This window comes from Drosophila elegans, unplaced genomic scaffold (genome assembly GCF_018152505.1).
Source record: "Drosophila elegans isolate 14027-0461.03 unplaced genomic scaffold, ASM1815250v1 contig_476, whole genome shotgun sequence".
Classification (NCBI taxonomy): Eukaryota; Metazoa; Arthropoda; class Insecta; order Diptera; family Drosophilidae; genus Drosophila; species Drosophila elegans.
The window spans coordinates 6980895-7003440 of NW_024545863.1; the positions used below are offsets into that span (position 1 = coordinate 6980895).

A 22546-nucleotide genomic window follows, 5' to 3' on the forward strand; every position below is an offset into this window, starting at 1 on the left:
TCCAGTTTACACAACTCTTTTCGTTTGTTCCTTTTTTAACCAACAGGAATGTGATTACTGTCAAAAACCTTAGTCTTATTAATTCGTTTTGTATTCATTGTGCAACTTAAAAAAATATTTTAAATGCTGAGCTTTTATTTATTTAAGTTATTTGAAAATTAAATATTAAATATTAATATTAAATATACATATTTTTAAATATTCGTATACAGTGGAGCAAAAGAGTACCTCTTCAGTGTCGCTCTGTAAATCCGCTTAAAATCGTAATTATAATAATTGTCCACTCACTCATAACTAGGACAACGAAAAAGCATTTAAGCGCACTTGAAAACCATTTCCGCACATGCATTTTCCACTACCGCAACTCACACTATAAGTTTGGCAAACAATTGCTAACATCGTTCAGCTGCGGCCGCGTTTTAAAAAGCTATGATTTTCGTTGGATATAAAAGCACATTAAAACAGGAAGGGGGAAACAAAGAAAAGCTGCTACTGTTTTAGCCGAAATGCGTGTTTCGGTAAACAATGTGCGGCGTATGAGCAATGCTGGCATGGTGACATTGCGTATACGCCATGAAAGCATTTGCATGTAGAAAGGCGCGTAAGGCAAAGCGCTAGAAAATTACAAAACAGAGAAAAGCAAACGAAAGGGATATATTTTAAAATGGGTGAAAGAAAATTCCAAATTATTCTATTATTTTGAGCTATCCTTTTCACACTTTATAACTTGAAGACGCGCTAATTGGGGGCGTTTCTTGTCGAAGGCTTCAAAACCATCAGCCAATTGACTTCGGCTCCAGATAACAGTACCCACTGACCTAACAGTCGCTAACAGCTGCTATCGGAATGTCTTCTTATCATTGGTGAAATGTTTCGAGCATTGGTGAAATGTTCCACCAAAACGCCTTCGATGAGCTTTTCCATAGTTTGGCCAATAATGAAGAACAAAAAATAACAAAGCGAACAGTTTGCCAAAGCGACCGAGAATTTCAGTTCAATACCGGCAGCGCGCGCGCGTCCAAGTGAGCAAGAAATGCTGTTTCTGACGCCTATAAATCTCTCGCGATATATTTGGTGATATTTTTTTTTGATTTTATTGCCCTTCACTGAAAATGAATTGTTTTTCTCCCGTTTGAGTGACGGTGTGTTTTCGTTTTGTACAAACTGATGTCGAAAAATTGTTTGCCATCAACCGTACAAACAAAAAAGAAATGTGAACAAATTGAAAAAATTGATGGCACGATCTCTCAAACCCATGCATAGTTTTAATTCTAACAAAAAGTCCACTACACAAGGAAAATAAATCTAGAATATTTGAAACATTCCGAACACAGGAAAAGGTAAGCTGAAGACTCGGATTTTCTTCATTGAACCTTGTCAAAAACATTCCTAACATTCATCGACAAGCCTTTATAAGCTCATAATCAGCATGTTGGGGGACACAGACTACTGCTCCAGATGAGACACGCCCACAAGCAATGTTTCATGCAAATTCACTTTCTTACACCCACACACCTCCCCTTTCGTCTTGTGATGATAAAAGCAAATGATTGCAAAACAACATTTGGCTCCAGGGTAAATATCGCAAAGTTCCTTTCCCCAGTTGCGAAATTTAAATAACATATATAGATGTAAATTTACATCATGTTGTGGGTATAGATAAAGTAACTTGGCAATAAGGAAGGGGTTAAAAGGCCAGCTGACTTTATGGCACGCACTGAATTCTGTTATTATTGAATTTGCATAAATCAGTGAACCGGATTCTATTTAGCTTCGTTGAATGGGGATTTTTGGACCAACACTAAATAGAATTTGTTGCCTACGGGTATTAAAACTTAACTTTGTGTGGGTTGAGCGGGAAAAACTAGGAATTTCTGATAGAATTAGGTGCCTTGAGCTGTTTACTCAGAATAACTTTAGGTCATTTTATTGCCACCAAAATTTTGTAGTTTTAAAGTTCGTAAGAACTTGTATAATACTTTAAAAAATATTAAATGCTGGAAACATCAAGGGAATTCATTTTAAAAAATGTTTAAGTTTAGAAAACAGATTAAGTATTTCTTTGTTAAGGGGTGTTCTTTTGAAATTATATTTACTCGCTACGCAAAAAAAACCAATTATCCAGTTCTCTTTTCACTGCGCATTTTTGTGACTGGTCATATCCTGCACTGACGTTTCCTTTCAGCAATTCGCCATTTAAACTATGTTAAGCTTATTTTTTGTAGCACTTTTTGCAAGACATGCTGCGATGCTGTGAAGAAGGTAGCACTTAGTAAGTCAAACACCACACTTCGTATACATAATGCGGAAGAGGGCTGGGCAAAGCTTGCGGTCACACCTCCTACTGACATATGTGCATATGCTGTAGCCGCACGATAACGTAAATATTCCTTAATCAATTGGTAAGCCAACACCCTAGCAAATATGAACATGTTTTTGTAAAAGGGTTAGGCTAGCCAAACATACCAAACTTTCCCCGCCCAAATATTATTCGGCTTAAGCTATCGTTTTCCGCCAAGAAGAAAACAATTTTTCAGTAGTTTCTGAAACTGTTTCGACGATATGCGGAAAAAAGAAAAGTTTTGCAGACAATTAAGCTGGTCAGTTGTTTGAGACAGAAAAAGTGTAGTGACTGTGGGAAGTTTAAGGTCTTCTCATTGGAATTTCAAACTTTAAAGAGGGATTTTAATAAAACCCCTGTGGCGTCGTATTGCATCCAGATTTTAAATACGTTACAAATTAATTAAATTCATTAAAGCACCGATTTTATTACGGTTCATTAAATTGCAGGCGGTTCAATCGCTGAGTCCAGGAATTTTACACACGTACCATAAGGACCACCACATGTTCGTGGGATGCGAGAATGCTCGCACATTACTTACGAACGGGGTCAGGGTTTAAAGCTTATTTATCTGACATGTATAAACTATAAAGCAAGATTGAGACAAGTGAAATGCTCAAATCCCTTCGAACGTTGCTTTATTTTTAAATAAGGGACTTGACTGACTAAATTTAATTGTAATTATGCCAGCATTAAAAATTCATAAATAATATAAATTTAGCTTGGCCAAAGCCCTTTGAATTAGCTGATGACAAATGGACATTTAAGTTTCATGCAAATGGAGGAGATCTAAAACCGATTTATATTTTTGAATTAGAAAGCAAGGCTATGGGGTGATATTAAAATGGGGTTGGCAACTGATGTCCATATGGATCCGCACGCGTTGCTGAATATTGTGTTTGAATATCTGTTTATTATGGACTTTTCCGTAATCTTATCGAGCAGGCAGACGGTAGAAAAGCGGCTTGATTGCACGTTAAAAATAAACAAACGCCTAAAAATAGACAGAAAATGCCCAATCGTAGACGGTTTGTCTTGCGACGCCGGCTTCGGTTCATTTCCCTTCGATCGTTTGGTCTGTTCGACAAAGGTTATATATTCGCAATAAAAATCCGATACATGATATTGAACATAAAATTTCTCAAGTAGCTTAGATTGAAGTGTAGAATGCTTTAATCGAAGTGTTTATATGGCTTTATACTTGTACTCTACGGCATTGGGTAACTGAAGTTATAAATAGAAATTGCGTTAAGTGACAATCTGATTGAAAGGGTGAGCGAAACCAATACTTAGTGCACATATATCTTATGTGAATGTTATACACCGAATTTCAAATTTTTCAGTATATACTTCATCAAAATATGGAAATATCCTGCAAAGTCCTTGTTTTGAATTTATCAGTTTATTCTTCCGGAAGAGATAATAAGTTATTTAAAGTCGATGTTTACAATTGGTCGGTTTATTTTTCATAAAAATAAACAAAAGAAATTAGTTCGCTAAACAGTCTTGAAAATATTCTAGTTTTAAAGTACAAACACAGCCAACCCAACTTGTTAACACTATTATTGCCCATAAAAGGAATCGAACTAATTTTTTCCTATTCTTCTACAAATTTTTTTTATTCAAGTTTCTTTTTAAGAAACGCTGCTTTAAAGCTTTAATGTAAATAGTTGAAAGTTGAATACCAAAGGAATATATTATTTTGTTTAAATATTTTTATACCCTTGCAGAGGGTATTATAATTTCAGTCAGAAGTTTGCAACGCAGTGAAGGAGACGTTTCCGACCCTATAAAGTATATATATTCTTGATCAGCATCACTAGTAGAGTCGATCTAGCCATGTCCGTCTGTCCGTCCGTCTGTCCGTCTGTCCGTCTGTCCGTCTGTCCGTCCGTCTGTCCGTCTGTCCGTCCGTTTATATGCAAACTAGTCTCTCAGTTTTAAAGCTATCTGCATGAAACTTTCCCAAAAGTTGTCTTTCTATTGCAGGTAGTATATAAGTCGGAACGAGCCGGATCGGACGACTATAGCATATAGCTCCCATAGGAACAATCGGAAAAATAAATGAAAAAAAATTATAACTTTGCTGTTTTTTAATTTTTTGTTTAGTTCTTCGACATATAGTAATGGTTAAATATTTCCGATTTACGGTTTAAATTTCATTAAAATCGGTCGACTATAGCATATAGCTCCCATAGGAACAATCGGAAAAATAATTGAAAAAAAATTATAACTTTGCTGTTTTTTATTTTTTTGTTTTGTTCTTCGACATAAAGCAATGGTTAAATATTTCAGAGTTATGGTTAAAATTTCATCAAAATCGGACGACTATAGCATATAGCTCCCATAGGAACAATCGGAAAAATAAATGAAAAAAAATTATAACTTTTCTGTTTTTTAATTTTTTGTTTAGTTCTTCGACATATAGCAATGTTTAATTATTTCAGAATTATGGTTTAAATTTTATCAAAATCAGACGTCTATAGCATATAGCTCCCATAGAAATAATAAAAATATATAAAATAACTATCTAATAATTGAGCTGCAAATCATCATAGTTTCAATGTTTTTCAGCATATACTCAAGTAAAAAATAATTTTAATGTTTTCAAAAGTATTTAATTCATGCAATAGCTGCAAGGGTATATGAACTTCGGCTTGCCAAAGTTTGCTTTCTTTCTTGTTAAATTTGCTTTTTTGCCAATTTTTAGACATCTGCTAATGTGGAAACCCTCTGCATATATACAACGTATACATTTTAAAATTTGCAAATGAAGCATTTTCTTTGTCAATAGCAGGCATACAAAACCCAAAATCACATCGATTTAGACTTGTTTGCTTTACACGTTGAGTGCCTGATAAAAGTGAAACAGAAAAGCATGAATAAACGGCCTGAGTCCATGTGTGTCTGAGTGCGGGGCTTAGCACGCTCGACTGGCTTACGGCCAGGCTCCGGGCCAAAAGCAAAATGGCCAAAAGCACCGTGAGTGGCGAAAAGTTCGATGGTGCCCCGGGGTCCGGACATGATTGATTCGCCCGGCGTTTGGTGGTGACTTTCGGGCGGGTCGATCTTAATCAGTCAGCGCTCAGCGCTCGCCCGCTAAAAATAAACTGACATTCGGCTGAATACTGGGCCTGAAACTGATAAGACCGCCGATGATGTCCATGCCAATTTGTTAATAAATTTATTTTGATTCGCTCACCTGCCGCCTAGCGGGTCCGCGCTGAAAATATTTACCTGGTTGCTATTTCTGGCCTTCTATCAATGCAAATAGTGTGCTGTTCAGTATGATTGATGTTGGCACTTTGGCACTATGGCACCCCGCCTGCGCGGTTCGCCAATGAAATTGGGCTCCTTCGATCCACCGATCGCTGATATCGATGGCAGGCACATGACCCACAGAGTCCTCATATCTCGCTGGCATTTGGCATTCTATTTTCTGGATTGTCATCGGTCGAGTGATGAATTCTTATTAATTGCCGACAGCTCCGATTGCCCGCCAATGTTGGATTGGAGTTTCGCTGTGTTTGCTTTGCGATTGGCCCAACGGCTTCCCCGTTCCATCATCATCATCATCAGGTCGCTTGCATTCGCTCCGGGGTTTTCCACGCACAATCGAAGTCGAACAATCGGCGTATACGCAATCTCAAGTTCAGCCTACACACGGCGCTTTATCGGAAGCGAGATAAAAAGTTCTTGTCTGGTCTCGAGGTAAATAAACTGGTCTTTTAAACATATCCGAAATTGGGGAAATATATAAAATATATAAATTTTACTCTCATATTTTCTAACTATTGTATAATTCAGCATAAAATTATACTAGGAATTATCTCTAACAATAAAAAGTTATTAACTTAACGGAAAAAGGGGACAACTTATAAAGCAAATTTTTTTCTTATTAAGTAGCTTAAGATTCGTATACATACAGAATATATTACATTATTTGTTTCAGTCAATGATAAATTGAATAAATTAAGATCTGACAAAAGTTCTGAGATAATTTTAGTCCAAAGTTCATATTATGCTTAGTTCTTTGCGAACAGCATTTGTCCCAAACCGCATGACTAACTGAATCAACTCGCTGCGATACTCAGCAATCATAAGTTCCCCGCTTGTCACGATTAGATTAGGAATCACCGAACGTTTAACTAGACATGGCAGCATGTCGACTACCATTTGACACGTTTTTTTGTTGCTGCTGCTTGTTTTTCGGTTAGTTTGCCACCTTGATGACGTTTCAATAGATTGCAGCCGAATTGGTTGTGACGCCAAAACTTTAAAGCGTTAAAGTGGCCAATTTGTAGGAGATTTCCATGAATATTCCACTGGGCACATATCGTTCCAGCCTTATCACTGGCCCCATGCAATTCAAAACAATTCCAGGGAAATTGCCATAAACAACAGGTCCCATGCTCACTATCTACTGCATCAGCTTTGATGGGAATCGAGCCAATTATTGGGCACCCGAAACAGTGAGTCAGCACCCACAAATCATATAACACCCGCCCGAAATGATTGTCAAAATAATGTTGTTAAGGTGGCTGTTACGGTGAGGATTGTAAATAAAAATGTGAACGCTAAATTTGGAATGGAGGTTCTGCATTCAAAGCTTTTGTTTACTTTGGAGACAGGGCGAAGTCACACTTGCAGTTCAATAAAAGATTAAGTTTTTTATTTCCCTACTATCATTAAATTGCGTATCTAATTGAGACAGTGAGAGCCGAAAAAAAGTAAAGAAATTTATGACTGGCAAAGACTTTGATTTAAAAGACTTGGGCACTTAAGGTTTGATTAAAATAGAAATCGTTTAATAATTGACTTGAATAAATTAGATAGTAAAATTATTTTTATAATGTTAATAGTTTGTTTATTTTAGAAATGTCGAAAAAAACGTTTCAGTTAAGTTCTAAAGTATATTGTTGACATAAAAGAAACTTTTAAGTTATTGAACAAAAATATGTGTGAACTAAATGTTAGATAATTCGAACAATATTGAACAATATTGAACCCATATATGTTAGATAATTCGAACAATATTGAACCCATATAGATATTCAACCTTAAAATAATATTTGGATATCTTTAAATTTTTTTTCGACAAAACTATGGTTTTTTCTATAATTGATTGAAAATACTAGACGTAATTAAAAGTAGACTTTATCTTTTTCAATTTACTTGCTTTTCAAACTTTTTTGCAACATTTGCGCACATTCCCCACTTAAGCACAATTTCATTTCTCGCCCCCAAGGGAGCCCCATTAAAACTTAAATAATTTATGTATTCGCAAAGAGCCGTAGAGCTGCTAATGACTCCAATGACTTGATTCGCACCATCCGCAGGATTCGCAGGATTCGCACTTCAACGAAGGCCACCGAGCAACGGCAGCATGCAACGACCAGCCGTCGGCCCAATTATGCGCGCAATCAAAGCAACTTAATTACTCCAGAGTTCTCCGGCAGAAACACAGATACGGAATCAGACAGAGACCGCAATCACAGAGTAGTCTAATAGAGAGCTGCGAATATGCAAATTAGTGAAACCAACTTGCAGAGCCGAATTGGAAAACAAAATGGCACAGAAACCGAGACTGGGCAATCACTCGATTTGATTGAAGTACCAGTTCGGAGGCCAATCGTAAACAGTATTCAAATGAGCAGATCCGACCGATTGTTCCTCATGTTCCTGCTGCTCTTCCTGTTTGGCCTAATCCTCGGTCCAAAGGACAGCCAGGCTAAGTGCCGCGAGGAACCAGCGCGGGAATGCGAGGCGATTTGCGATGCGAGTGGCAGGAACTGCACGATCCGGGCCCTGGTCCTGCTGCCCGACGACAACATGTACCAGGCCTCCCTGCCGCGGGTCCTGCCCATCCTGAAGGTGGCCGAGCAGCAGATCCGGGCCAAGGCCCTCATCCCGCCACACATCGACTTCGAGTGGCTGGCCCACGACACCAAGTGCGACGCCTCGCTGGGCGTGATCAAGGCCATGGACGGCATCATCAAGCAATGCGCACAGGTGATCTTCGGACCCGTCTGCGATTATTCCTTGGGTGAGTCGTGAAGCTGCGCAACTAGATTTAATAACTATATTGGTTTATTCCTAAAAACTTAAGCATAAAATACAAATATTTTCCATCTTATATTGCAAAACCAGTTGATAAAACGAACTAAATCGTTCTACATTTTTAGCAGTACTTAGAACAATGGATGATAAGATTTTTATGATTAACAGATATTATCATCTAAAAAATGTAATAATAAAAATATTTAAACAAAGTTTTACTTATATAAGAAGTTATTTTAAAAACCCAGTTGGTTTCTTATTATTTTCTTTCCAATACATATAAATTACAAGTCTGATGTCATATCTTAAAAGGTTAATACCTTTAACATATTTAATAAGTTTATCTAAATTGTTAATTTATCGTTTCATATTCCTACATTGACATGCCTTAAAAATTATCTTCAACAACTTGCAGCTGCTGTCAGCCGGATAACCAAGTATTTTAATAGCCAGGGCACACCTCTGATCTCGGTTGGTGGGTCCACCTACGACTTCGAGCAAAAGAAAACGGACTGCAATGACGAGTTCTATATGCTGTTGCGCACGGGAATGCTCAGTTTCGAGACCATTTCCGAGCTGACGATAAACGTGATGAAGCGGTGAGTGCCGTTGAAGTGAAATCCAAAGCCCTGTCGGCTTATCGAACTCTCTTTGCAGCCACAATTGGTCGCATTCTATTTTCTACTACGAGCGGGACGGGCAACGGAGTGTGGCGGGAATGCACACCTGCTTCCTCATGATGAAATCCTTGGGAAAACAAATGCGTAACGAGAACATGACATTCGCCCAGTTTCCACTTGAGCCAAACTTGACAAATCGGACGGAGGAAATGCGGCGAGAAATTGGCAATAAACATGCAAGTAAGTCGCTTTACAGAGGGGTTTTCCTGTTAATTGGAAATTGCGGCTGTTAACAGAGTAGTTTCACCAACGCTTTAGCCGAGACGACAACCGCTAACATAGCTTTCCTTCTGGCCACCATGGCGTATGCTTAATGCTTTTAAGTTGAGAAACTAGTTGTATATACATCAAGATAATTAAATTAAGTTGACGTTCATTTAAAATACAAAATTATATTATTATATTAACGCATTTAGACATAGAAGATATAGCTTAGCTTTGCCTACAGTATACAATACTATACACTCAAACTAAAATTGATCTAAGGTAGAGTAGGTAGTGTATTTCAATACACAATTTAGTTAGATTAGCACTATGGTTGTATGCAATTAACTCTTAGGCACGATTTTAAAAAGTTATATGACAGTTAACAGAAAACAGTTATTTTTAAACCTTTTTTTTATTTCCCAAAAAATAAAAGTTGACAAAGACTAATACTTTATTTATCATAAAGTATATAAAGTAAAAGTCGCACAAATATTTACTATTTCTGGAATAAGAAGAAGGAAAGAAAGAAATTTCTCAGCTTTTAATGAGCATTTTTCAAATTGTCAAAGCACATCTCGCTGGTAATAAACATAAACAAACCTCTTCCCTCCACCCGAACCCTGTAAAAGCTTTTTAATCATGACACGTGCAGCATGCCGCACCAGCTGTTTGTTGGCTAAAAAATGCCGGTTGCACACAGATCCAAATATTCGATATCGAAACGAGGACGGCATTCAAAACGATTCGGGTCGTGGCGAAAAGGCGCCAGAAGCCGGGGATAAACCGTCAAGTGAACAACAGCAGAGGCGGACGAAACCGGAAACGGAAAGCGACATATAAAGTGAAAGTGAGACGCTCTTGACGTGAAACTAATGAAAACTTATGTGCAAAGTGAAAGTAAAGATTGATTGATTTATGGAACAATACAAATAAAAATACAGCGAAATCAAAATACATTAATGAATAACTCGATATCACATATATGGCACGGAAAGCGCAGGGTCGCTTGACAAGCCAAAGCTCCACAATTTGATAAATGATTCGCAACGGTGTGAACTATGTGGGGGATTCAGCCAGCAGATGGAAAAACGCTCTTGAATTAATTTTGTTTTTTAATATATTTGTGTCTCATTTTATAATGGGAGCAAATAAATTAAATAAAAATAAATATAATGCAAATGTTTTGAATTAATAATTGAATATTAAATTTATCTCAAGTTTAACATAAAAAAAAAAAACCTTAAAAATAAGAAGTTAGTAGTGTAGTGTATCTGAGTAGCTTTTATTTAAAAAAAGAGAACAATTTTTATTATATAAATATCAATAATTTAGTTTAAGAATCTCCCGACTATGAAATATCGTTTCTTCCTCATTGTCATGCAGTGAAGGTTCCTTTTTTGGCGGCTCTTGGCTGCACTTTTAGAACGCTTTTGGCCTGGCAATTGGCACATGTCCGAAGACCCAGCTGGTGCCAAGACATATATTTAACCACAGGCAGCCGAAACAACAATTAAAATGACCAGAATGCGTGGCATTTTCCTTTATGGTGAAGCTGTAAAAGATAACCATTCTCAGAGGACCAACTTTAACGCGGGTCTTCTATCAATCTTAATTTTGTTTATTATGAAAATAGCTCAAAACTCCACAAATGAAGGCTCCCAATGGAGCAACTTTCAGTAGCAACTTCGTTTTTATAGCCGCTATTCTTATTGTTATCCTGCCAGTGGACTCTTTCATCAAAATGAAACAAAATGTTGGCAGAACAGGAAAAGCAAGTCATAAATTTGCATTTGCTGACAGTTGTTCTCAGCGGTAAGAAGTTCCAACGGCGATTAATGTGGTTATTTTGGGGCAATTTATTTTGGGAGCAACTTAAGTTAAACTCTTTTGCCATGCTGACCAACAAATTGTGCAATATCCTTCAGTAAGGAACATTTTTCGCCGAAATTTAGGCAAAACACCAACACAATGAAAATTGTTCAGCTGGACACAAATTTCTGTGAAATTTCGCAAAATTTCGTTTGTTTATTCGCAAGCAGGAAATGAAAACATAGTGGGGGTGTAACCTTGATGGGGATTTGCACGGATTGGCAGGCAGACGGAAAATTTGGTTGCCATTCCCGGCGAGAGGAATCCCCGACTCAAGCAAATCGGGTTCTGAGTGTGGGAGATTGGCTGGCTTCTAAGCGCATTTGCAATTAGCCATGGCACAAGCGAAAAAGCTCAAATGACAGGCCAAACAAAATTGAATTAGAATGTATTGCAATTAAAATGAAAATGTATAACGAATTTCGGAAACCCATGGGTTAATTAAAAAAATCTGTTTTTATTTACAAAAAGCTGAACTTTTTTCCGGTTTTTATGCAATTTTCATTGCTGCCGTTGCAAGTTGTTCGACTTTTTTGGTTTCACACACAGCACTCAGCCACAAAAAGTTGAGTACATGTGCGGCTAACCAACATGCAGTCAACCTCACACCTATTAAGCCGTCCTCACGTGTTGCCAGCAGTTGGTTTAAAAGCCGGAGCCTGTTAACAGTTAACAACACCTGAATGGCAAAATGGTAAATTATGGAAATGCGACGGCGGTCCTGATTAAAAGCGATTTGTTTAGCCTCAACAATCAGTTTTGTCTAAGCCCTCGTTTTTCTAACTTTTGCCGACTTATGACACAAAACTTTTGCCCAACTTGTCAGCGTGTATTCTTTGAAAAACAATTAGTTGAGTTTCCACTCTGTTGAAATGAATTCCTTGAACGACTTGATGAAGGCAGAAAAGCGCAGCTGTTGACTGCAAAAGAGCACTCAGGGCATTTCCAAATACTCACCTATTTTTACTCAACTTCATGTTCCAAAATCAATGGAAGTCTCAAATAACAATTATTGTGTCCTGCTCAAATTATATAAAAAATCAAGTCACTTAAGCTATTAGAATTATTTTATTTTATTTGTATATAACTTAAATGATTTTTTAATACGGCTCAGTAAGCATTCAAAGACCTGAAAAATAAATTCTCAACCAATCTTTAAAAAAAAATAAAACCTAATATCCCTACAAAATATTATTCTAGTCTTTAATAACATTGAAACGTAAAAACTCTTCTTAAACAAACCAGTAATTCCTGAATTTTTCGCAAAAAACCCAAGACATTTTTATGGCAAATGTCGTAAGCAGCTTGCAGGCGACTTAGATGCTTGAACTGCCGGAAACGCAACGTGAGCAAAGTAAAAAAAAAAAACAAGAAAGAAATGTCAAAACAGAAAAACGTTGAATGAAGTGTAAAACAAATATTTGCACATAAGAAATATGAAGAGAAATCTCGGTACACACCTCCTCCTCTGAAAGGGAAAATGGAAATTTGCCGTGATAAATCTCAGAAGCTTCCTAGGCAGATTGTGAGTAATACTTATAAGAAGCCGACATAAATGTAAGTTGCAAAATTACCAAGCCACAGCAGAGAAAGTGAAAAAAAAACAATATAAATCAAAAATTCGTTGCATACTTTCCGCATAGAATTAGCTTTCAGTTGTGAAAATTAAAATGTATTTTAAGAGGCTCTACTGAATTAAAAATAGCTGACATTATTATTGAAAATATTCGAAGAAGTAAAAACGATTTTAATAAAAAACAAAAAATTTATTTACTTTGAAAAACGACAACAGAAGTTTTCAAAAAAATTCTATGCTAAACTCAAAAAAGAAACCTGCAGTTTGTCAAAGAGATGGACATTTTGCAGCTATTCATGAATTTATTGTAGGGGATTTTTTATCGGCTTTGAACACAAAGAAGAACCACAGCAAATCGCTTTGAAGACATTAAATAAATAAAATAAATAAATAAGTATATTACTGTTGCTGATGGCGCCCTTTGACTGTAATTCTTGTTGATAACTTCTAGTGCACTTTTCGCTGGATATAAATACAAATTCAAGACAGAGGCATAGAAAAAGAAACAAAAAACAGCAGGATCCTTTTGGTATATTGGCAAAAATTCAACTTTAAATCGATTTCGCAAATGTTTAAGTGGGTGGTAACCAACAAATTTATCCTTTATAAAATATGAATTCAATGTGCCGACACTGAAAACAACAAACATTTAGTTTTTTCCCCTCTTTGATGTACTTGTAATGTTTTTAAATAAAATTCATATACTGCTGCCTAAGCCAGATAGTGTAAAACAGAAAGCAACAAAAACTTTAGTGTTATGACTGTAACGGCCATTTGTTTGGTGCCCAGCAACTTTATGTTCTATACTCTATCTAGAGGACCACCAAAAATTAAATTTATACCACAAGCAAGCAAGCACATATATAAAATTGTTTCCTGTTAAATATTTAATTCTTAAATGCGTAATGCAAAGAATTTGTTTTTATATCTGTATACATTTTAAATTATTGTGTAATATTCTCCGCAAAAACTAACACTTTTTTAGTTAAGTGCACAATCAGCATAAATAAATCAAAAAGAGTGCGAGAACATCAGTAAATATTTCACACGATGCAATTAATTTAACATGTGCTGTGACTGCAGAGATTGTGAAGGAAAAAATGGTAGAAAAACCTGGAATGTTGTCTGCTAATGTGCCATGGGTGAACACATCTCACGTTTCCACTACACGCTCTCCATTTCCCCGTTCATGTGTCCCTTTGACAAATGAAAATTGCACTAAGCTGTAAATAAACAAAAGGAGTTGCGTGTCACGTAGCGGAAATTTTCTGTTTGTCCGCTGAGCAATTTGTCGAATGTTGCAGTTCGAGACTACGCATACGCCGAATTGGTATCGTTTAAATTTAGGGCAATCGAATCGAAAAATGAGATGGATGATTGGAGGACATTGATCAGGGGTTTCTTGAATTGTTACTTTTTCAAATCTAATGTTCACTGTGACCAAAAGAGTTCATATTTCCCTTAGAGTTTGATTGAAATGCCTACCTAACCACAATTTCAACAAAACATAAAAGTCAGGTGCTTTTGAAATAGCTTACGATAAAAATATACTTTTTGGAAAGCCACTTTGGGCAACAGCTTTAATCCTCTTATGCCTGCAGTTTAAATTTCATTACTTAATCGGCCCTCTCAGTAAACGAGTAGCACAAACACATTTGCATTAGCCAAATGTTCCTATTTTTTTTTTTTTCGCTGTCACTAGACAAATATGAAAATTGCCATCCTGGCCATGCAATTAAGTAAAATAACAAGCTTTCGATTTTAGGTCTTCGCCGCCCCCCCGCGCTTGTTAACCCTGTTTAGTTTCCGTTTCGTTTGCTCTTTTGTTTTGTTTTGTTTACCGGCAGTGCGCTTTCGCTGGTGTCTCATTGAAGCTATCTGTCGGTGCTTTATGCACCCGCCCTCCCTCCAGTCGACAGTCGCCATTCGCCAGTCCGAAAGACAGTCGTTAACGTGGGACACAGCGCCTCGTTTCTAGTTTTTTCCGCCTCCGGAAGTCGGGACATCGGGTAAGCAGGCGTGCCGGGGCGGTCATGCATGAAAAAACGTGGCCACAACTTGACGTTGGCCGTAAAAGCCTTTTCGCTGCGAGTGTGTTGGGTCAAAAATTAGGCAAACTTGCAATCAAGTTACCATAGAAATTGTTGCACCATAAAAAAGATTAAACGTTTATTAAGTCCGAGGTTTAAAGTTATTATATTTAAAGGTATATCTATGCATAGCTTTTTTTGAGATGGAAAAAAATATTATACTTCAAATATAAATGTACGACATAATTAATTTAAGAAAAAATGTTTTAAATTTGCAATTTAGAATAAAAATTTGAGTATATTTCGAAATAAAGTACAAAACATGGTTAATAAAATAACTTGGCAATATATAATACAATTTTGTATCACTTTAAGTCGCCATTTTAAGAAATGTATGTTTCTAAAACTACTTTTGTTATTGAATGGTTAAGCTAAAAGTTTCCGTTAGAGAAAACTTAAAGGAACATTTTTATAATATTAGAAAGCCTATGCAATTTTATATAAATTGAGAGCCCTTTAATAGCTTGTACTTATACACTATGATTAAATTTTATTCATTGTCTTGGCTTACTGTTTTCCGGACCCTCTCGTACTGCTTTGAAAAAGGGAATGCAAATTATTTTTTAATTGCTTTATTCGGCCGCAAATGCCTTTCTTCTTTTCCTCGCCTCTCTTGGCTGCTTCTCCCAGTTTCTATTTTCCTGGGAAGCCATATAAAATGATTTCATGAACACTTCATTACTTTTGGCGAGCCAAGCCAATCTTAACTAACAGGCATGGCCGGAAAATTTAAAGATATAAAATCTCTTGCTCGTTGAACACTTGAACAATCAGATTGTTTACAAAATGCATTGGCTGGCACTTATCACCGCTCAGTAACTTTCGACGGCAAAGCCACTGTCTGAGTCTGGCTTTGAGTGTCTGCGGTTCGTTGTGAACGCGAAATTTATTTGCCACTTAAATGAATTTTTCTGCCCAGAGTGCCATGAAATGCGTTGTATTTCCGCTTCCATTCTTTATGGTCGCTCGCTTTCCCCTGTTCTGCTTGCCTTATTGTTGCACGGCCTTTATTTACTTGGCTTTGGCGTCATCTTTCAGTACCCAGCCAGTACGCATCCTTTAAAAGCGCAAAAAACAGCTAACAACAAAACCACTCACACATACAGCTTGAATCAAAATTGTAGTTTTGGCATGCATCTACAAGCATTAATTCTTAAAGTAAGATGTTTGTTAGAATATTATTTTTCATTATTATAAATTTACTTTTATTATTTATCTGCTTTTTAAAATGCTAAAAAAAAGTAATGTTAGAATACCTGTCATAAAAGAATTTACGAAACAGTAGCAAAAACCTGTTCTAAGGTACAAATATGTTGAAATATTTCGCATGCCACAAGTTGTCAATCAGCGAATGGGTAAACATAAAATAAATATTTCTATCCAAACCATATTTTAGAATTCCAGCACCAGCACCAGCTTAATATAAAATAAATACTCATTCCCTAAGTTTTATTTATTTTATATAATAAAAAACATCGCCATTTTTTTTATTTTTTTTACATTTTTGACTATTATTTTGTACCCAGCTGTACACACAAAGGGAAAGTCGTGCAGTGCCCCTGCAAGTATGCAATTGTTATTTATTATTTCGGTGGGCACTTTTCCGAATTTCTCCTTTGTTTGGGAATTACTCAGCCGTCTGGTTAAGCTCAACTTAAATTCTGACACGCTAGAGAGCTTTCCATTTAGCACCTTTCATCTTTAGCTCCCCTTTTATTTTTTATTTTTTGTTTTGCTGATAGCTTTTTCACGGATTTTTTGCACCATTTCACGTGTCAGTTTTATAAATATCCATTTTTACCGGAACAGGAGGTGCGTCTGTCAGCATATGCTAAGCTGTCGGTTGACAGCGAGCGGAAAATTGTATTTTCATCTGTGTAGCGAAATGGCAAAATTCGTCACATGAAGGCCAAAAAAAATCAAATAAATTTCACTTCAAATTTGAAACAATCAAACCATTAAGTACGGCTCTTATCTGTAGAACTGTCTGCCGTAACTTTTTGAACTCTTGGATAAAACTTTTTGGCCAATGAAAAAAAATGAAAGAATCTTTTGAGGAATGTTAAGCACTTAACTAATTGTTTTTGTCAGCACTTTACTGACTGGAAAATGGGATTAAATCCAGCAAGTATTTTCTGGAAATTTTCAAGTTGAACCAAGTTTATTGACAGCTTCATTTTCATACCTAATTTATTTCCCACTTTTTGTTACTTTCGTAATTTCCCTGCCCAACTGCCTGAAACAACAAATTTGTTCCAGCTGAACAAAGCTGAAGTCTTGCAGCAAATTTTAACGTTAAGGTGGCCACTGTCAGATAAAAGCACCACCCACGTTTATGGGACGCTAAATTGGAAAAAGTTTCATTTTAACGCATACAATTAGAATCGCTGAGTGAAAAGCCATGTTCGCAGCTGATTATCCGGTTAAAGCCAGCGAAAACTTTTCTTTTTCATTTAATTTTGGCTGGCTGTGAACTAATTGTTTTATTTAATCCAGATGGTACATACAACTCGCGCATCCATAAAGGAAACTCATTCAATAAAAACATACACACTTTTTCATTTATTTGGCTTCCCAAAACTGAAACTCGGTTACGAATTACATTGTGCTCCAAGCTGCCATGTTTTGGCAACAAAAGTTCCAGCTGCATGCAACCGCTTGCAATTCCGACGAGGAGCACACTTTAAACCTCATTAGCTGGCAACACAATAGGTCACCATACCGCTCCTCCATTCACCGCCCTTGGCAAACAGACCCCATGCATGTATGCAATTTAGCTTGCCACGCTACAGTTCTAATCATTTTTTACGAGACAAAATTAAATTCAAATTGTACCTTTTTAACGCACCGGACATGTACATTGTGTGGCTCCCAAGTGCAGATAACAACTAAACAAATTTTGCAGTGCTCGGGGAAAAAAGGTTGTCTGTTTCAAATTTTAATTACATATACTATTTTTATCATTAATTATTTGATTAAGTTTTAAGCTTAAAATTACTGTTTACATTCGTTTAAAATTTAAAAAATTCCTGTAACCCAACTGACTAGGATCATCAGTTAAATTGAGGTTTATATATTACCTTAGCTTGCTTTTCTAATCCTTCACTTAAATGCCAGTATAAAGCAAATAATGTTAATGTTAAAAGGAATTTTTTAAGGAATCTGGAATCATGAGAAAATAAAACTCCAACCACTTAATTTCAACTTCACTGCGATGACCTTTTTGCGAAGACAAAACGAAGAGAAAAAGAGTGGGAGTACAAAAACTTTACATTTTAAGTAAAAATTTCGTATGCTACACAAAAATTTCAGTTTCAATTTCGAAGAGACCTTATTGGAATGCAATAAAAATTCTTAGTCCTTGCGATTTAATACAATATCAAACTACTTTATTATACATAAATGAATATTTGTCGAAAACAAGGCTATCAATATGTCAAACAAGGACCTCTTGACCAAATATAACCCTTGCCTAATGCATTATTGAATTCAAACTACTTCCAACGACCCATTCCAGCTTAAAGTCATGCCTTTTTCCATTTTCGTTGGCAGCCTCGGTTGGCAACTTTCATCAATATTAGTGTTTAATGGCAGTTCTTGTTTGTTCTTTTTTGATAGAATGAGTAAATTGTGTAAAAAGTGTACAAAATTTAATTTAAAAGCTCTTCGCGAAACAATTTAAGAACATGTTTTTAAGCAGTACCTTTATCTTATTTTCTTAAATTCTTCATGCATTCACTGAATGTTATTCACAAAAAGATTAAAACAAACAATTTTGGCAATACCTGGTTGCTGACTGCCAATTTGCAAATTACATCGAAATCAGACCCAAATTGCTTATAAATTATATAATTGCATGTGGTTTCGAGCATATTACACCATTCACAAACAACAACGAAATGCAAATGCAAAGGCAATCATAAAAACGGTTTAACATACTTTTTGGCTGTTTGCCTTGGTTTCCGCATGTAATTGGCACCCAAAAAGTATTTTTTTCCCTACGAGGCCACACAACTGTGCTCCCACAAATGTTCCTGATGTATTTCTGTGAAACTTTCAGAGCCAACTAAATTTAATAACGTTTGAACAAAGTTAACAAAAATTCGTCCAGTCCTGTTCCACTTTATCTCAATTTTTGTATTTGCTGACATAAACACAAGATGAAAGGTTTATCTGTATCGCACACACTTTTCAAATTTATTGCACTTAAATAAAATTTTAATCTGTAAAATATTTATGAAAACATAACTAATTGCTTTGGCAATTCTCGAAACGGGAAAACTTACAATATGCACTACAGGAGATGACTTTTTCAATAATTTCATACTCTTTAACTTATAAAGTGGCAAAACTATATATTTCTAGAGCTCTTCAGAGGAGAAACGAGAAGAGGTGACTGTGTGGTGGTTGTCATGGCCGAACTGCCTGTCAGCCAGCCGCAGAGCATCATTAACAGCACTGAGCTGGGTAATAACGCCGACAACAGATACGGCCATCGCTCAGTTCTCCAATCTGAGACCCAAAAAGTCCAGGCCACTATCAAATTTGGCCAAACTAACGAAGTGTACATTCACTTTCAGCAAATTCAGTTATAGATTAAGAGAGAAAAAGGCAGTAAAATGATTTCTTCTGTTTATATATGATTTAAGATGTGCAGCTTTATGTTGATTTTTTAAACATTTGTAGCATTTTACTAGTCAGAAATTATTTGCCTGAGATATGAATGCTCATGCTCCAAAAATGCAGTTCAAGCCAATTTAGAGTAGATTAATTTATTAAGTTATATGAGGAATTTTGAGCTTCGGATTTTAAAAACTGGAAATGTTTTGTGCCCAGAAGTTTCGCTATGCATAAAATTTTCTCGGTTATGCATTGTATTGCTGGGCAGAGTATTAAAAGGTCATATTTGGAAGCCATTTTTAGGCTTTGGCTATAGTTTGCATTGCTGATATGCGGTTGGCACAGTGGCAAGTGCAACTAACCACACAGACAAGCTGACAAAACTGACACACACGCACACACAGACACGTGACACAAGTGAAAAGCGGGAAAGCAATAGGGATATTTTGACAGAGAAAGAGAGTGATAGAGAGTTCACTTTGTGAAGACTTTTCCGGGTGATTGCGCCTAAGGATGCAATGAATTTCCTTGTCTGTGAATTGTTCAGCCGCTTGCTGAGAGAAAGTTTTGATACTACTACCCTTTCCGAACATTAGGTTTGTGCCCGGAAAAGTTTTCGTAAAGTTTATGCAAATAGAATTAATTATAAATTTCTTCCATTGTTTCGCTTTCTATCCCATATAGTTTTAGCTCGTTAGGTCGCTCTCAAAGCCTCAAGTATGATATAATGGCGTGACCCAGTTGCCGTAATTTAGGGATGTAAACGAAGCCTGATAATACTCAGTAACTAAGCTAAGTGAGAACCGGAACCAACTGAACTCCCACCTGGGACCTAGCACTTTTAAGTGCCAATTTGCAATCAACTTAATTGCTTGAACAATTAAATGAGAAAAACACAGTCACATGCCATGCTGGCTGTCTTGTCTGTCATATGCAGGATTTCACACACGAGCTTTGTATCTTAGAACATTTGCTCCAAACACAACAACAGCCACACTTGGGCTGCGATAAAATGTGTGTTAGACATTGACTTGTAAAAGAGTTGTCTGTGAGATTTACTAGTCTTGCTGTCCTTTATTGAAGAAAAAACTGTGGGATCCCTTTGATTTCATTATTTTTTATTTAGATATAGTATAACATAACATGATTCTACTTAAATATTATTAAGCATGAATTATGTATTTCCATAATTATAAAATAGTTCTAATTTTTCATTATTGTATTTACCGCATCGCAAATACGGGGTTTGCCACCATTGTTTTATGCTTAATAAGACTTCGAAACATTAACCTTATGTTTGTTTTACGCCGTTACTTTATATGTGTTTAAAAAAAATAGCATGATTAAAACAATTTTAGGGACATAGTGTCATAAAAAGGGTATGCCATTTTCCGGCGGTAATGATTCTTCTGGTTATCGTTATAAATCGTTATAAATATTCCTGGGGCTGTTTGTTGTTTTCATTTACAGTCATTGCTCGAAGCGCTCCGCCTACGCACACAAATGCACCCAGACACAAAGACACGCATACGCATATTCACACAGAGCCACAGGCATGCGGCATATTGAGTGCAGCCAACGCGGCGTATGAACAATGCAATAAGCGGTTCCGAAGGAAATTTATTATTTATTAATTTAAAAAAAAAATGCTTAAAAAATTGATTCAATATCCCCTCTATGTTTATTTTCTGCTGCGGAAAGTGTGCAACTTCGCATGCAATAGTCTTCGCCTTTGTCCCTTAAGCCGGCCATTGTGCTTTTTCCGGTCGTGTCCTTGTCCGGAGCAATCAACATTGGCATTCTTCAGCTTGCCCTCAGCTCCATGGCATTCACGCAGCACTCTTTTTTTTTTTGCCCCAACCTTTTTTGTCCAGGGCAGCCATTTCCACTCGCCGGAAGGAACAGCAGTGGACAGAAAAATGCTTAACATTTTTATCATGCAACTTCATTTGAGTCATTTGCGCTTTATTGACAATTTTTATGGATATCTGAGCGCTGCGCTGAAAGCCTGCAACGTCAGTAAAATGTTAATGTAAAAGTCCGCACCGCAGAAAGATGGGCGCAAAAGTGGCTGGCAAAAATGAATACAAATTTAATTTAATTTCAATGGGAGACTGAAATTTCCTGTGAGGAAAATCGATGGTGGCGAGGTAAAGCTGACTTAAGTCGCTTACCAGCTATCAATTGCAGCAACCGGGAGTCAAACTAATAGATTTCCTTTTGATACCCGTAGGCTGCTTATCTTTTCAACCAGCCAGCAAAACATCTGCTCGACAGCCTAAACAGGAAACTGAAAGAACGACTGGCATTGAAATCGATGCGTGCCCGGATGAATCTAATTTATGAGCTGCACACTGACGGGATGAGCGCTACAATTGGTTATGCACAAAGCAATCCTCTTCTGGCTCCTTTTTTCACTTTTCAGTTCGTGTCCCAGCTGGCTTAAGCCGAACATTTCTCGCACTGCTAACTGCTATGGCAAACAATTATGAAAGCGTAAGCTCTTACTGGCACACAAAAGATGCGCACTGCTAGACTTAGATAAAATGATGGGCAACAAGTGCATTTCATTCGCACCCATCTCCCCAAAAATTCTGTCTCAGCCCAGTGATTTATTAGGTACAAGAGCTGGAAATGGGAAAAAAAAATAAAAAAAATAGAGACACATCTGAATAATGGAAGCAGGCGACTGGAGCAACTGGGCGCCCAACACTTCATGCGTACCACGCTGCGTATGCGTATTATCCCTGCATTCCCATATATGCGCATGTAATATAAGCCAGAACAGAGCAGGACGACAGGGACGATGGACAGCCGACGAGTGTATCTGCATCCTAGTTGAAATTCAAATTGGATTTGAGAATGTAATGGACAATGGGCAGGAATATGTGCACTCCGGTAAGAGTTCAGAGAGAAGAGGCAACAGCTTTTAGGTTGAACACATGCCTGCTCCCAAGACTCATTCTTGATTATGATTTATTATTCATTTGCGATCGAAAAGTAGTCAAGAATTGATTTTTGAAAGTATAACAATAGCCGACAAAAGAAGGTTATGAGAACGACAGGGTTTCCTCCGGAATAAATGTGTTTTGGAAAACAACCA

The 22546-nt window shown here is 36.8% G+C and overlaps 1 protein-coding gene across 1 annotated transcript in view; it reads left to right on the top strand.

Annotated features, from left to right (window-relative positions):
* The first annotated feature begins 1002 nt into the window (after window positions 1–1002).
* Window positions 1003–22546, top strand: part of LOC108140649 (atrial natriuretic peptide receptor 1) — a 43431-nt gene continuing 21887 nt past the window's right edge. Inside the window, exons 1-4 of the mRNA XM_017263575.2 lie at window positions 1003–1340; window positions 7681–8387; window positions 8817–9000; window positions 9059–9261. Coding sequence (XP_017119064.1) covers window positions 7865–8387; window positions 8817–9000; window positions 9059–9261 — 910 coding nt within the window. The 5' untranslated portion in view covers window positions 1003–1340; window positions 7681–7864. The remainder of the gene's footprint in view (window positions 1341–7680; window positions 8388–8816; window positions 9001–9058; window positions 9262–22546) is intronic.